We start from the raw sequence: 15,005 nt of genomic DNA, 5'->3' as shown, positions 1-15,005 counted from the left end.
TGCTACTCTGGTTATAATCTAGAGGGCTATTAGCTCCTTCATACAAACAGCACATAATGCCACCCACAGTACAACACAACACCCACACACACACAGTACAACACACACACAGCTGTATAAGAGTATGGATGAAGAGCTTTGTTTTTATTGAAGGCAGAAGGAAGAAAAGTCAACATGAGGAAGTATAATGACTATCCACACTGTAACCAGTCCCAACATGTGAAGCGGTCCTGGTGTGAGGGATCCTGATGCTGGCGAGCAAATGCTGTATGTTGCACACATGCAAATAGACCTTGTAGAAAGCAGACAGACACAGAAGCAACCACATGCAAGACCATGTTATGCTCCGACATTAAACTCCAGTGTTGAGATTCTTTGTAACAAAGACTTGCATGTTTACCCATTCTTAGTTGGTACTGTGTGCAGTACACACGTCCTCATGAAACAGAGGGCACATGATTATTGTTTGTAAATCCATATGGCAGCCATTTTACAGCTGGGATTCATGCTACCATGTAATTAAAAGACTGGCATTCTGTACATACAGGTATTGTATACATTCATCTTGTTGCAGTTGCTATTCATATGTCGACCAACAACATCACACACACATACCATAATAGTCAGACATCAAATGGTCCCTGACAGACCTTAACTGAGAAGGTTTGGACTAATATCACTGTAACTGAGATGAAGGTGGTAGTTAGTGGTATATTATACACAGACCATCCAGAGCACATCTCACTACATACAAAATGGAATGAATCTCTCGTCATAAGCTGATAAAACGTCTTTGTTGTCCGAAGTGCCCCCTCTTTAAAGGTGCTGAAGGCAATACTGCAATAACATCCGATGGAATTGTAAACATCATGGGCGGATATTCGAGAGGAGGCTTTCAGTTGAGGTGCTTGTTATAATCATTATTCATTTCTGCTTATGATGTTTATTCTTATAGCGTTGTTTGTTGTTGGGAAGCCCCTCTCAGTGCTGACTGGTGTGAATGAGCCTGGTGTGAGTGTGTGGTTGTCTCACCAGAGACCAGTCAAACCTGTCGTACCGGAGCCAGATAGTATCTGGAGAGAGAGGGGATAGTGGCATCAATAGAACTCTGCTGCAGCTGCAGTGGGTGTTGATGGACTTGAGTTACATGAGCTGTGGGGTGTTCAGGGTCTTTAGACAGAAATGATGGCAAAGCCGTTGTCCACAGCTCCACTGAGCACCTGATGGTGCAGCAACAACACACGCCTCAGACTCAAGGCTCTTCCTCAGCGGTGTGCTGCTAGACAGAGATAACTACTGTAGCTGGGACCAATAGCGCTCTGTAGCTGGGACCGATAGTGCTCTGTAGCTGGGACCGATAGTGCTCTGTAGCTGGGACCAATAGCGCTCTGTAGCTGGGACCGATAGCGCTCTGTAGCTGGGACCGATAGTGCTCTTTCACCAATAGTGAAATATCTCTTTCAGACAATTTGTGTGGAAGAAGATAATATTCAATACACTTACTGTAAAATACTGAAATGGGTCATAATTCTTGGGAACAGTTCACTGACAGATGTTAAAGACATTCTTCTTTTCTGGTGATATTAGGAAAATGATACTGTTGTTATTTCATGCAAGCTGGCAGAGTTGTAGTGGGTTGTGACTCAGTCAGTACAGCTGGGACTGCTTATGCCATCTTTACTAACCCCTCAGTTGGGCCTGTGGTCATCTGTCTCCCTTACTAACCACTCAGACAAGCAGGGTCACCTGTCGTGATCGGACATTTGTTGGACACACCTACACTCAAAAAAAAGAGTTCTATATAGAACCACTGTGACAGTAGAGGAACCCTCTGAAAAGAACCCTGGTGATATATTTGGAACCCTTAATTGTTCTTCTTGACCTGAAAAGGGTTCTCTCTCGATCCTTTGTTTCAGAGTCTTCCACTACTGTTAACACAGCAATCTGCAAACACAACAATACTCTTCTAAAATTAATCTCCCTGTAATCTTAATGTGCATATTCTCATTCCTTTACGTTCAACTAGACCGCCCCTCCCCCCCACACACACACACACAGCTTCACAAACTCATGACAGACAGTCAAATAAACCAATGGTCACACTGATCAGGGGGCAATGGAATGCCCTGGGACACAGCGTTGCTTCTAATCTGCTTCTGTTCGCAGTCTCTCTCGGCTCCTCCCAGCCCCTTACGCTGACTGGCTGGCAGAGACAAGGGGAGCAGGTCTTTATTCAGGTGGCGGGGGAGACCGAGCAGGAAGGGGGCGAGGCCTCTCAGGGCTCCACCTGCAGGCTGTCTGTCCGGCTGGCAGGGGCCTTGAAGCCGTTCACCTCCTCGAACACCAACTCTGGGAGGACGAGAGAAAGAAGAGGTGACCAGAGAAACATCCACATTTTCAGAAGGTTGAACAACTCCTGAGTCTATAAAGGAGGCCGAGTCTCTCTCCAACTCCCCTCCCCGTCTCCCCCTCCCTCCACCTCTCCTTCTCTCCTTTCCTGCTTCCTCCATCCCTCCCTCCCTCCGCCTCTCACCCTTCCACTCCTCCAGCGTGCGGTCCTTGCTCTCCAGGGTCTGGTCGTAGGGCGGGGCTTCCGGCTCGTCGTCGGGGTCGTGGTACTGGGAGAAGTAGGGGTGGGACAGAGCCTCGCCGGCCGAGATACGACCATCACAGTCCAGCACCAGCATGCGCTTCAGCAGGTCCACCGCTGAGAGACGGAGAGAGGGAGGGAGAGAGAGGGAGGAAGAGAGAGAGGGAGGGAGAGAGAGGGAGGAAGAGAGAGAGGGAGGGAGAGAGAGAGAGGAAGAGAGAGAGAGAGAGAGGGGGGTGAGAGGGGAGGGATGAACAGAAAGAGAGAGAGAAGGAGGTATACTAAATGTGATGTCATGGCTGTCTTGGTGAGGCGATGGCGTAATCATATGTTGGAGACTCACCCAGTGGGTTAGGGTGATGGTTATGTTAGGGTTAGTCTTGGGTCAGACTCACCCAGTGGGTTAAGGTTAGGGTTATGTTAGGGTTAGTCTGGGGTCAGACTCACCCAGTGGGTTAAGGTTAGGGTTATGTTAGGGTTAGTCTGGGGTCAGACTCACCCAGTGGGTTAAGGTTAGGGTTATGTTAGGGTTAGTCTGGGGTCAGACTCACCAAGTGGGTTGGCTCCTCTGAAGATCTTCTCCAGGTCCTGCTGAGGCATGAAGGGCAGTGATTGGATGTACTTCTGGGCCTGCCAATAGGAATCGACGTACAACATAGGTGACAGTGTGAACATTTAAGTGGCCATTGATTGGTTGATGAAGCAAACAATCATCCTGCAAGCTCAACATATTGATCCATCTATTAGCAGCTGTCAATCTGACTCGATCTTTCATTTCATTAAAGCGTTGAGTTCCTTTCTCCACGTTCTCATCCCTCTTTCCATCCATCCATTCATCCATCCATTCCTCCACTCCTCTCCCTCCCTCTCTTTCTTACGTGTTCGGAGGAGATCTTCTGCAGCAGATCTGGTGTCGGCGTGCCCACAACCTCCATGATTCTCTTCAACTGGTCGATGTCTTAGAAGGGCTCAGGATCATGACACAGGGAAACCAGCCTTTTATTCTTTATTGAATCACCAGGTAAAGATATCACCGACTCGCCTTGCTGAGCTGAGAAACTGGAGGAACCAGGATGTTAAACCTGATAGAGACTAGCTGGAGGCCATTCAACCAGCACTAAATCCAAAATGTTCAGTTGTAAATTGAGAGTAAGAAGCTGACAGCCAAATACAATTCAATCTATTGTGGACATTCCTTTCATTCAGGGCCCATGAGAGCAGCTCCCCTTCAGACAAAGGAGCTGCGTCTTTAAAAGGGAATTGTGATGCAAATCCTGGGAACACTGGTTTGTGTTCATGGAGCACTTTTTGGAGGTGACGTCGGGGGGCTCGGGGGGCCAGGGAGCGCGCCGTCTCTCAAGCCATTCTGGGCCATTTAAACCAAGGATACAATCGTTGCCAGGGAACAAGACCTTCCCCTTCAGTAGCTCTCCCATGATGCATCCTACCGACCAGATATCAACTGCAACAGAGTCGTACATATGATCACTGAACACAGAGTCGTACATATGATCACTGAACACAGAGTCGTACATATGATCACTGAACACAGAGTCGTACATATGATCACTGAACACAGAGTCGTACATATGATCACTGAACACAGAGTCGTACATATGATCACTGAACACAGAGTCGTACATATGATCACTGAACACAGAGTCGTACATATGATCACTGAACACAGAGAGAGCCTTTCTCCGTGTGCTGGTGAGAGTATTTATTTGGACGTTTGGTAGGAAGGTGTGTGGTGTCAGTATTGTGTTCAGTTATAGAGCACCAGGTCCTGAGTCCTCACCGGTCTGGTTGTAGTGCATCCAGTTCAGCATGATCTCCGGCGCCCGGTACCAGCGAGTCGCCACGTAGCCCGTCATCTCATCATCCGTCTGCCTGGCCAACCCAAAGTCAAGGATCTGGGGACAGACACACGGGTTGTCATGGTGATAGCCCATTTGGGGTTAGGGTGGGGGATGTGTTTTGATATAAGGGAGTTCAATTTGATGGAATCGAATGGACAAGAGTCTAGACTGGCCTGGTCTGGTCTGGTCTGGTCTGGTCTGGTCTGGTCTGGTCTGGTCTAGTCTAGTCTGGTCTGGTCTGGTCTGGTCTGGTCTGGTCTGGTCTAGACTGGTCTGGTCTGGTCTGGTCTGGTCTGGTCTGGTCTGGACTGGTCTGGTCTGGTCTGGTCTGGACTGGTCTGGTCTGGTCTGGTCTGGTCTAGTCTAGTCTGGTCTGGTCTTGTCTGGTCTGGATTAGTCTGGTCTGATCTGATCTGATCTGATCTGATCTGGTCTGGTCTGGTCTGGTCTGGACTGGACTGGTCTGGTCTGGTCTGGACTGGTCTGGACTGGTCTGGTCTGGTCTGGACTGGTCTGGTCTGGTCTGGTCTGGTCTGGTCTGGTCTGGTCTGGTCTGGTCTGGACTAGTCTGGTCTGGTCTGGCCTGGCCTGGCCTGGCCTGGTCTGGACTAGTCTGGTCTGGTCTGGTCTGGTCTGGTCTTGTCTGGTCTGGTCTGGTCTGGTCTGGTCTGGTCTGGTCTGGTCTGGTCTTGTCTGGTCTGGTCTGGTCTGGTCTGGTCTGGTCTGGTCTGTTTACCCGGAGCTCACAGTCTTCGTTCACGGCCACGTTGCTGGGCTTCAAGTCCTGAGGAACAGAGATAGATGAGGAGACAGACGGGTCAACATACAAACCAACAGACAGACAGACGGGCAGACAGACAGACAGACGGGCAGACTAACAAGGCAGATAGACAGATGGGCAGACAGACTAACAAGGCAGATAGACAGACAGACCGATAGACAGACAGGCAGACAAATAGACTAACAAGATATTTGAGACAAAAAAGGGGAAATAAATGTTTTTCCACCACACGCATGACATCAGTCAGGTACACAGACATTCGGCCCCCAGTCAAACCGCTCCCTCACTCACCCTGTGGATCAGTCCGGCTGAGTGGATGTACTGGAGGAGGGGGCGGAGCCGTGGAGGAGGGGGGCGGGGCCGTGGAGGAGGGGGCCGTGGAGGAGGAGGAGGAGGAGAGAAGGGTCAACAGGGCATGGCAGTGGTGGCCCTGGTAACCTCTGTCTACAAGGGCCTCTTATTGTCTGTTCACTGACTGGCTACAGAGTCAACCCATTATTGTCTTGAAGCCTGTAGCTCGCATACGTAGTTGCCCTCATGTCAGAGAATAGCATTATTTTTCAGATAGACAACATAGCTTGCTCTGAAAATAGTTTTCACACCATGCAGAATGTATATTGTATAAACAGGGCCCACATTGTGTGGTGCAGTTAAAACTGCTTATATTGAACAGAGGAGGAATGACCTGTGGGAACGACACAACAGGAACACATGCTAGACCTGATGAAGACCTGCCGGTCCAGATGCTTTCTCTCCGGATAACATTAACATCAATGAACAGAGGTTTTCTTTTATATGTATTTATCTTTAATTAATTTATTATTTATATGACACTTATACAACAATTTGAATGATTTGTTCTTTGTTGTTTGTTAAGGGCAAACTAGGTTGTTGAGGTGTGTTTGCTGACGCAGGTGTAGGTTAGGGTGTAGGTTACCTTAAGGCCTCGGAGCAGCTGGTAGATGAGGAACTGCACGTGCTCGTCAGAGAGACGCTGGAATTTAACGATGTTGTTGAGATCCGCCCCCATCAGGTTGGTCACCAGGTAGCTGAGGGGGGGGTGGGGGGAGCGAGAGGGGGGGGGGCAGGGTTAAAGTGGTGTAACCGTATTACTCACTCCTCAGTATAAACACCCACCCGTGCCATCGAATCACTAGCTTCGCTACAGCGGTGTTTATGTAAGGTTGTCAGCTGCGTTTCGTCAAGTCAGAGGACCGGAGATGGGACCTAGCGGGTTGGGGGGGTACTGATGAGTCACACAGTGAACTCTGGGGGGGGGGGGTACTGATGAGTCACACAGTGAACCCTGGGGGGGGGGGGGGTACTGATGAGTCACACAGTGAACTCTGGGGGGGGGGGGTACTGATGAGTCACACAGTGAACCCTGGGGGGGGGGGGGGGGTACTGATGAGTCACACAGTGAACCCTGGGGGGGGTACTGATGAGTCACACAGTGAACCCTGGGGGTGGGGTACTGATGAGTCACACAGTGAACCCTGGGGGGGGGTACTGATGAGTCACACAGTGAACCCTGGGGGGGGGGGTACTGATGAGTCACACAGTGAACCCTGGGGGGGGGGGGGGGGGTACTGATGAGTCACACAGTGAACCCTGTGACAGTAGCGCACGGCGACGCTGCCACAGCAACAACGGTGGGATGTTTATTTTTTTGTGGTGTTCTTTAAACGGTGTCTATGTGTAGGTTACAGGATGACCGCTCATTAGCAACTAGAAGAGCGTATCTCACAGGGAAGTTATAGTCATAGTACTGTATGTCCTCATACTCTGGCAGTATGGCACCCTCAGCGCTAAGCTCCTCTGGAATGCGGTGATGAGAAGCAGCAGGCTGAGTGCATGTCCCCGCTGACAGAGGATCACTACAGGACTAAGAACACTCACACTTCATTGAAGTCCTGCAGGGTGGCAGCAGGAGAGAAGACGTCCAGCAGTCCTATTACCTGGGGGGAGGGGTAGAGGGGGGGGGGGGGTAGAGGGGGAGATGGGGAGAGGAGGAAGAGAGACGGTTGGCACCACACGACACTGGCTTTGCCGTCGTTGAGAAATATGAGATGTCACAGGTTTTTAACTTCTTCTTATGTGCCTTGGCGCACACACACATATTGCACACAAACATTTCACTTCTCGTTGTTGACCTCTTCATCCTGGCGCTGATGTCACTCACATTCTCATGCTTCATGTGCTTAAGGAGGCGGAGCTCCCGGTAGGAGCGGCGACTGTGGATCAGAGACTGAAAGGGCCGGGACAGCTTCTTCACCGCCACCTTCTGCCTCAGACACACATCATAGGCTGAGCTGGGAGGAGGAGAGGAGAGAGAGAGAGGAAGAGAGAGAGAGAAGAAGAGAGAGAGATATATAGAGAGAGAGGAAGAGAGATAGAGAGAGAGAGGAAGAGAGAGGTATATAGAGAGAGAGGAAGAGAGATAGAGAGAGAGAGGAAGAGAGAGAGATAGAGAGAGAGAGAGAGAGAGAGAGAGGAAGAGAGAGAGAGGAGGGGGTGAGAGAGAGGAAGAGAGAAGGGAGATAGACAGCATATATTACACGATGAAATGCATTGCCTTTTAATACTTTTCTTTTCAAAAGGTTTTCCAGCTCTGTTTTTCAAACACAAATGTCAGTTTAGACATGTCATTGTTCAGACAAGACATTGTAGAGACATGTCATTGTTTAGACATGTCATTATTTATGCTACATAAATCAAGTTAGGCCCTGTGGTTTACAGCTCGTGACCATAGCCTTTTTTTGTCTTAATCCCCGTCCGCTCATTTTGTTTGTTTTTGCTGTTTGTCCTCAGACCCTGTGCAGTGTCTGGCTTGCCTGCCTAAAGCCCAATTTATGCTTCGCCGAGCGACACTTTTAAAACCGTTGCTCGACACTTTTGACATCACAGGCGACACTTTTTTGTGAAAAAAAAAGTGTCGCTGAGGGCTGTCGCGCACCAACGTTTTTTGTGAGGAGGGAAGCGAGATGAAGAGGGAAGCGAGATTTTTTTTCCTAGGATGGTGATGGAATGATTTGCATTTACCACGCCCCAAACTAATTTAATTGGTCGCTACAACCGTGTGCCGCGTTCTAGTGTATTTGGGTTTAATAAAAGTCGACACCTGATCGTATTTTGGTGGTGATGATGACGGTGATATGGTAGTCTGATGAAGAGCCTCACGCTCAAAACGTCACTAACGGTGCAAAAAATAAGATTGGAAACTGGAGCCTTTTACTTTGTATCTATATCTGATTCCATCTGGCTATGCGAGACTACAAGGACACTAAACGGCTATTTAATGTATCTTTGTTTCAACTGTAATATCCTAGCAATGCAACATAGCGGATGCTGACACTAAGGTTATAGAGACTTGTTGCTTTCACAGTCTTTTTGTAAAGATATTGTTTGTTGTCATAGAAAGACAGTCTGCCCTATGCCTCCTCAAAGACAGTTTACAACGTGCAACAATATTCACCAGTGTTGTGAAAAGTGCAGTACATTCAGCCGAGTGCTCTCGTATCAGTGTGTTTAAAGCACGCAGTAGGCTATTATTCTTCTGTATTTGTTTCCCAATTTAGAGCTAGCAAAGCAGATTGGTATGTGGAGAGGCAATATTTAATGTCATTCCTGGATTTGCATTTGCACAATCCCTTATCATATGGCACATCCCGTCCTCGCAATTCAAATCAATGAATTAAAGTTTTCAGCCATTTGAAGCTACGACTGACAGTGATATAGCTAACTAAAACCATGCATTATTTTAGTTTGGATTGGAATAAACTGGACGTCTGTGTGGCAATCTATGGGCTAGTTTTATTTCTAAACTAAAGAATAAATAATGCCGCAAACTAGACTGAATAATACATGCATGCATTGCATACAATATGAGGTCAGTGTATTTGATACATGTCAAGTATGAAGGCATGCAGATACATGTTTTGTTATTTTCCAGTATAGTCAGGTCATTTTTCATTTGAAAATATGTAGAGAGTGAGTCTGGTCGCACTGACAGCTTGAGCTGTGCCAAGGAGAAGGAGAACAAATCTTCGTGAAATCGCTGATCACAAAAAAATACAAAATCACCTCTGTTTGAAGTTACAATTAGGCGTGAAGTCTCCTCTGTGTTTAATCGTAGGGTTAAGGCGAAGATTAGATTGCTAAACAACTTTTAAGGTTACGTTTTTGCTAGCTAGCTAGCTCATCCATAGAAGATAGCTAGCTTATCCTATGATCGTGCTTAGCCAGTCCGAGGCAGAGTAGAGCTAGCCAATCAGAGGCAGTGTAGGGAGGGTCATTCCGTCGCCATCCTAGGAAAAAAAATCTTGCAAGAGGGAATCCTATTTGTCGCTCCCTTCCTCCTTGTCGTTGTTGACTTGCAGTTCTATGTTGCTACCACAAGAGGCAGTGGTCCCAGAACATCTAAACAAAAAGACTCCAGATTTCCCAGGTCAGCGGTGGCCGAGTGGATAGTGCGCTGCCTATCACCGCGAAGGTTGTGAGTTCAATCCTTGGTGTGGACATACAAAGGTACCATGACATATTTTGTCACTGGATGTTATAGAAGTTATGTAAAGAGCTAGGGTCATATTTGTTAATTATAGACCCTTTTACAGCCTAGTCAGCACAAGTAGGGCCTGGGCCCAGTACCCCCTACCCCTCACCCTAACCCGGGTCCGTATCCTCTTCCTACCCCAACCCTACCCCTGACCCCTGCCTCTACCTGGACCCAGGCACACTCACACACACACTGACATACACCAGTCCTGGGCTCAGATCCCCTTCCCCTCACCCTAACCCGGGTCCGTATCCTTTTCCTACCCCCCACCCTACCCCAACCCCTGCCTCTATCGGGGCCCAGGCACGCACACACACACACACACACACACACACATTAGTGTTTGCCACACCTCTCCCATGATGCTCTTAGCCTTTCTTGCTCTGAAAATGTAGTTTGACGTAATGTATTGCTCTATATATGGCTCTGTGTGCTACTAACCCTGTTCTGCCTCCCCTCTCCCTAGTGCCTCTCTCTCTCCCTCCTATCCTCTAACCAGGTCCAGTGGATGCCCCACTGTCACCAGTAGACCACCCTGAGTCCGTTAGATACCCCTGTGTCTGCTGCAGATGTCGTAGCAAATTAGTTAACACACACACACGCGCACACAGACATACAACAGTCCACTTCCGGCCTTAGGCCTGGGTCCAGTACCCCCTTCCCCTCACCCTACCCCGGGTCCGTATCCTCTTCCTACCCCCACCCTACCCCAGACCCCTGCCTCTACCTGGACCCAGGCACACTCACACACACACTGACAGACACCAGTCCTGGGCTCAGATCCCCTTCCCCTCACCCTAACCCGGGTCCGTATCCTTTTCCTACCCCCCACCCTACCCCAACCCCTGCCTCTATCTGGGCCCAGGCACATTTATGCACACACAGACATACACCAATGTTTGCCATGTCTCTCCTATGATGTTATTAGCCTCTCTTACTCTGAAAATGTAATTTAATGTTATTTATTGCTCTATAAATGTTCTTAGCCGGTAGACAAACATACTCCAGGAGCTTGCTCGATCGCCTCGTTGAGAGGGGTCAGGGAAGAATTTTTACAGCTCACTTATCTGGCCCCCGGGTGATACTGTTTTTTTGCTTCCCTCTGGAATATGTAGGGGTGGGATGTCTGCCCACCTCCCTTGTTCTCTGTAAAGCGCATTGTGTTGCCTCTGGGTATGAAATGCGCTATATAAATAAAGCTTTGATTGATTGATTGATTGATTGAAGTATGCACGCGCATTCTTGAAACAGTAGCAGAGGAAGACAGACGAAATCGCCATTATTAAGCGTACGGACTGGACTGAGGACATCATCAGAAATGCCCGCGTTTGATATCAGGTAAGTTATTTTGACTACCTGGTTTCACTGGAATGTCTGGTTGAAATGTAGCCCTTCTCAGTCCCGTTGTCGCATTCCGCTCGCTCATGCCAGACAACAGTCCTTTCCTGGTCCACTCACTTTGCCGTCAAAATAAATCAGTGTTGGCCTAGTTAGGAGAGGCGCTCATATTTACAAGTGTCAGATAAACATGAAACTTCACTTACCAAAGCAAAAGTGTCTATTTTAACAAAAGCTGGGTTGAAGCTTCAAAGCACCGCCACTACCACAGAAGAATTATGGTAGGCGGGCTCTAGCGTTCTACCTTCCGGATCGAGCTGAAAAAGTAAATAGACACCAGCCTGTTGACGCGAGCATAACTGATCATGGCTGGATCATGGATGTATTATAAGAAGTGGATAAGGCATGCAAAGATGGCGGCCCATTCAATCCAATGAAAGTTGCTCAGTGGCGCATGAAGCAAGCCCCCATGGCCAGGAACAGCCAGTTTTTGGCGTAGTGGTCAAGCTCGGTATTGCAAGTGGCGCCAAGAACCTGAAGCCTATGAGGAAACTGAAACCTAAATCCCCCACTACACTGAAGTTACAGTAATATGGGTACTGTAGAGCCACCTATGAATGAATCATGGTCAATTTAATGGTGAGTTCCTTGGCCCATGCTGCATCCCTCCACCGAGTTTCATGCATATCGGGACGGTAGTTTTTGTTTAATCCTGTCCGCCTGCAGACAGACACACACACAGACAGACAGACAGACAGACAGGGGCGAAAACATTACCTTCCACCCTGCGGGGCTTTGCCCCTGGGGCGGAGGTAACAAGAGTGGCAGCAGAAATGGTGCTGTGATTAGCTCTGAATCCAGATTGGTGAGGACTTAAAATGAGTGACTTCAAAGAACAGATTTCAATTGGTTATTTACCAAGGTCTCCAGAACTTTGGCTAAGCATGGTAATCTGGAGATAGAATGATAAATATCTTATCCCTATCACCCCCTTTGTGCAACGGGACCACCTGGGCAGATTTCCAAACCTGAGGAACTATACCTGATGCAATGGAGAGATTAAAAATGCATGACAACGGCTCACTAATGACTGGGGCTGCTAGTTTTTTTTTAAAGTTTTTTTTTAACCAATCTAGATTATCCTCACCAGTAGAACACTTAGGGTCTATGGATTGCAAGATTCCTAGCGTTTCACTGGGTATAAAATGTTGAAAGGAGAAATGAGAGACATGGTCCAAAGGGGTAGTGCAACCAGAATCAGTATCAATGGAACCAGCCCAGTATACAGCCTATCAAATAAGGGCCCAGCCTCAGTGAAGTGCTTTAAACAGAGATTACATGATCATCCACTTTAATAGACAAGGGCAGTGAACTAGAGGATTTGTTTTTAGTTAGGTTCACAGCACCCCAGAACTTTGCAGGGTTTGAATAGAAGTTTGAGACGAAATCCAAAAAGTAGTCAGATTTAGCTTTCCTCACTGCTGTTGTGCATTTATTTCTATGTTTTCTAAAAGAAAGCCAGTCTTGGGCATCCCTCGGGCGTCTGGCACGGGACCAGGCACAATTCCTATCATTAAACAAGGTAGACAGCTCTAACACAGGGGGAAACCTCCACGAGGCCTCACAAAGGAGGCCGCGTGGTGAGGAGATTAGACAGCTAGCACAGTATGGATGGTAAAGTAGCCTGTGGTGAAGATGGTAGTAATAGCCAGGTGGATGCCACAGTGCGGGACTTTCACGTGAGGACTCCACAAAGGAGTCCACAACCAAGAGTAGGTTTGATAGCAATACCAATATACACGGGTCCAGCAGGGAACGCAAACGAGACTTACGCAAAGGCCCAAATGACTGGGCTTATTGCGCTGGAATAGCCTCCGGTAAGCACGTTAAGCAGAGATAGTAGACTGTCCCCCATTAGCTAACTAGCTTAGCTTGGCTAGTTAGTATTCCTAACCGGGAATGCGAATGTCAGTAGTCAGCCAGGGAAGGGACATTCCTTCCCAACTCAAAATCAGACGTCTGATCATTAAAATACTTGCTGAATTACAATAAGTCGATAAAAACTGCAAATATCTGAGAAGCGATTGTAGATAAGACGGTGTAAAACTTTGAAACTGAAACTTTTATTTAGACATGTCAAGACCTTGTTAGACATGATATGTCTAAATAATGACATGTCTAAACAATGACATCATTCAGACATGTAATTGTTTAGACATGTCATTGTTAGACATGTCATTGTTTAGACATGTCATTGCTTAGATGTGTCATTGTTAGACATGTCATTGTTTAGACATGTCATTGCTTAGACGTGTCATTGTTAGACATGTCATTGTTTAGACATGTCATTGTTTATACATGTCATTGTTAGACATGTCATTGTTTAGATGTGTCATTGTTAGACATGTCATTGTTTAGACATGTGATTGCTTAGACGTGTCATTGTTAGACATGTCATTGTTTAGACATGTCATTGTTTATACATGTCATTGTTAGACATGTCATTGTTTAGATGTGTCATTGTTAGACATGTCATTGTTTAGACATGTGATTGCTTAGACGTGTCATTGTTAGACATGTCATTGTTTAGACATGTCATTGTTAGACATGTCATTGTTTAGACATGTCATTGTTTATACATGTCATTGTTAGACATGTCGTTGTTTAGACATGTGATTGCTTAGACGTGTCATTGTTAGACATGTCATTGTTTAGACATGTGATTGCTTAGACGTGTCATTGTTTAGACATGTAATTGTTAGACATGTCGTTGTTTAGACATGTGATTGCTTAGACGTGTCATTGTTAGACATGTCATTGTTTAGACGTGTCATTGTCAGGTTGCTCTGTTGCTGTCTCTCTCAGTGTTGGTAACAGATGCACAGGAAAGAGAAGTGATTGTGAAATTCTGGAGAAAGAGAGACAGAAAGAGAGAGACAGAGAAAAAGTGACAGAAAGAGAGAGAGAAACAGAGAGAGAAAGAGAGAGACAGAGAAAGAGAGAGACAGAGAAAAAGAGACTGAAAGAGAGAGAGAAAGAGAAAGACAGAAAGAGAGAGAGAAAGAAAGAGACAGAAAGAGAGAGAGACAGAGAAAGATGTGAGCAGAGGAAATAAAAGCCAGAGAGAAGGGAGAAGTGAGAAGGGTTTCCTGCTTTATTTCTCCATTTCATCACTTCCCTAAATGAGTAAACAGAAAGACAAGGTGCTGAGTTAGAGACCAAGAGAGAGACATGTCTGAGTCAGACATTTCAAAGTTGGACTCTGGAACTCTCCTCGACACATATGGCATGTTGTTATACAGTATCTGCAGTCAGTAGTCTACAGAACCAGGATAAACACACACACAGACACACACACACACACTCTCTCTCTGACTGAACGCATAGCAGATTGTCTTCACATCAAGGCTGAGAGCATCCATTTCATTCCCAGTCACAAAAGCACCTGCTGCCTCCCCAGATGCCCCCGGTGAAGCGTCAGCTAAGCAGCCAGCAGGACTCCCCTCCTCCCCCCCTCCCATCCTCCCCTCCTCCTCTCCTCCCCTCCACCCCTCCTCCCCTCCTCCCATCCTCCCTCCTCCCCTCCACCCCTCCTCCCCTCCACCCCTCCTCCCTCCTCCCCTCCACCCCTCCTCCCATCCACCCCTCCTCCCCTCCTCCCATCCTCCCCTCCACCCCTCCTCCCATCCACCCCTCCTCCCATCCTCCCCTCCTCCCATCCTCCCTCCTCCCATCCTCCCCTCCTCCCCTCCGAACAGACCACATCCAAAGACTTTACAATAAATACATTTCTCAAGAGTAAGTGAACCACATGTGCTTCCTGGTCATGGTCAGTAAAGCCTTCTAAAAAACAAGTGACATCAGTAGTGCAATGCTATCCTC

At 47.5% G+C, this 15,005-nt stretch overlaps 1 protein-coding gene across 1 annotated transcript in view; it reads right to left on the bottom strand.

Annotated features, from left to right (window-relative positions):
* Positions 1 to 2,227: 2,227 nt before the first annotated feature.
* mapk11 (mitogen-activated protein kinase 11) overlaps positions 2,228 to 15,005 on the bottom strand; it is a gene marked incomplete at its 5' end in the record, with an annotated part of 19,819 nt that continues 7,041 nt past the window's right edge. The window contains 11 exons of the mRNA XM_084447833.1: positions 2,228 to 2,349; positions 2,534 to 2,707; positions 3,142 to 3,220; positions 3,469 to 3,548; positions 3,981 to 4,052; positions 4,389 to 4,503; positions 5,186 to 5,233; positions 5,522 to 5,551; positions 6,168 to 6,279; positions 7,130 to 7,188; positions 7,413 to 7,542. Coding sequence (XP_084303959.1) covers positions 2,276 to 2,349; positions 2,534 to 2,707; positions 3,142 to 3,220; positions 3,469 to 3,548; positions 3,981 to 4,052; positions 4,389 to 4,503; positions 5,186 to 5,233; positions 5,522 to 5,551; positions 6,168 to 6,279; positions 7,130 to 7,188; positions 7,413 to 7,542 — 973 coding nt within the window. The 3' untranslated portion in view covers positions 2,228 to 2,275. The remainder of the gene's footprint in view (positions 2,350 to 2,533; positions 2,708 to 3,141; positions 3,221 to 3,468; positions 3,549 to 3,980; positions 4,053 to 4,388; positions 4,504 to 5,185; positions 5,234 to 5,521; positions 5,552 to 6,167; positions 6,280 to 7,129; positions 7,189 to 7,412; positions 7,543 to 15,005) is intronic.

The sequence above is a fragment of the Borostomias antarcticus genome (assembly GCF_949987555.1).
Source record: "Borostomias antarcticus genome assembly, chromosome: 13".
NCBI lineage: Eukaryota > Metazoa > Chordata > Actinopteri > Stomiiformes > Stomiidae > Borostomias > Borostomias antarcticus.
This window is presented reverse-complemented; position numbering and strand designations above follow the sequence as displayed.